Source organism: Leptonychotes weddellii, chromosome 13 (assembly GCF_054177405.1).
Source record: "Leptonychotes weddellii isolate Sample4059 chromosome 13, ASM5417740v2, whole genome shotgun sequence".
NCBI lineage: Eukaryota > Metazoa > Chordata > Mammalia > Carnivora > Phocidae > Leptonychotes > Leptonychotes weddellii.
In genome coordinates, this window is record NC_138381.1 from 81,359,155 (window position 1) to 81,359,811 (window position 657).

The 657-nt window shown below is 81.9% G+C and overlaps 1 protein-coding gene across 1 annotated transcript in view; it reads right to left on the minus strand.

Moving 5' to 3' along the window:
- ANKLE2 (ankyrin repeat and LEM domain containing 2) overlaps positions 1-369 on the minus strand; it is a 25,085-nt gene extending 24,716 nt beyond the window's left edge. The window contains exon 1 of the mRNA XM_081802466.1: positions 152-369. Within this exon, the coding sequence (XP_081658592.1) occupies positions 152-338 (187 nt within the window). The 5' untranslated portion in view covers positions 339-369. The remainder of the gene's footprint in view (positions 1-151) is intronic.
- Positions 370-657: the final 288 nt, after the last annotated feature.

Sequence of the window (657 nt, forward strand, 5' to 3'; positions counted from 1 at the left end):
GGGGGCGAGCGGAGGGGGCCGAGGCCCGGGGAGGGGAGGGGGCCCAGGGCGGCGACGGGAGGGGGCGAGCGGAGGGGGCCGAGGCCCGGGGAGGGGAGGGGCCCAGGGCGGCGACGGGAGGGACGCGGGCCCACCGGCGGACAGGCCTCACCTGGGTCTAAGGCCGAGTTCGTGGGCGCGCCGGGCGGCGGGGCTGGAGGCCCGCTCCGGCCCAGGCCCCGCGGCCGCTTCTCCAGCCGCCGCACCAGCCAGCGCACCGCGATGAGCAGCACCGAGGCGCCCAGCAGCTCCCAGACCAGTGGCACCCACTCAGCCGCCGCCAGCCGCGGCCACAGCATCGCCGCCGCCCGGCCGCCGCCGCCGCCGCCGCCGCCGCCGCCGTGCAAGAGGCCGCCCGCCTCAGGACCCCGCGACCCGAGCTGCCCGCGCCACTGCCTGATGGCGTCGCACACCGGGGCGGCCGCTGCGGGGCCGAGACCGCACGCGCGGGACGGGGCGCTCGCCGCCGCGCCCGGTGGCCTGGCAAGGGAGCGTGGCCGGGGCCCCAGCCCCTGACGGCGCGGGGCGGTCGAGCGCGCCTTCAGGCAGTGGCGCGGGCAGCTCGAGTCGCGGGGTCCTGAGGCGGGCGGCCTCCACGGCCGCGGCGTGCTGCGAAAG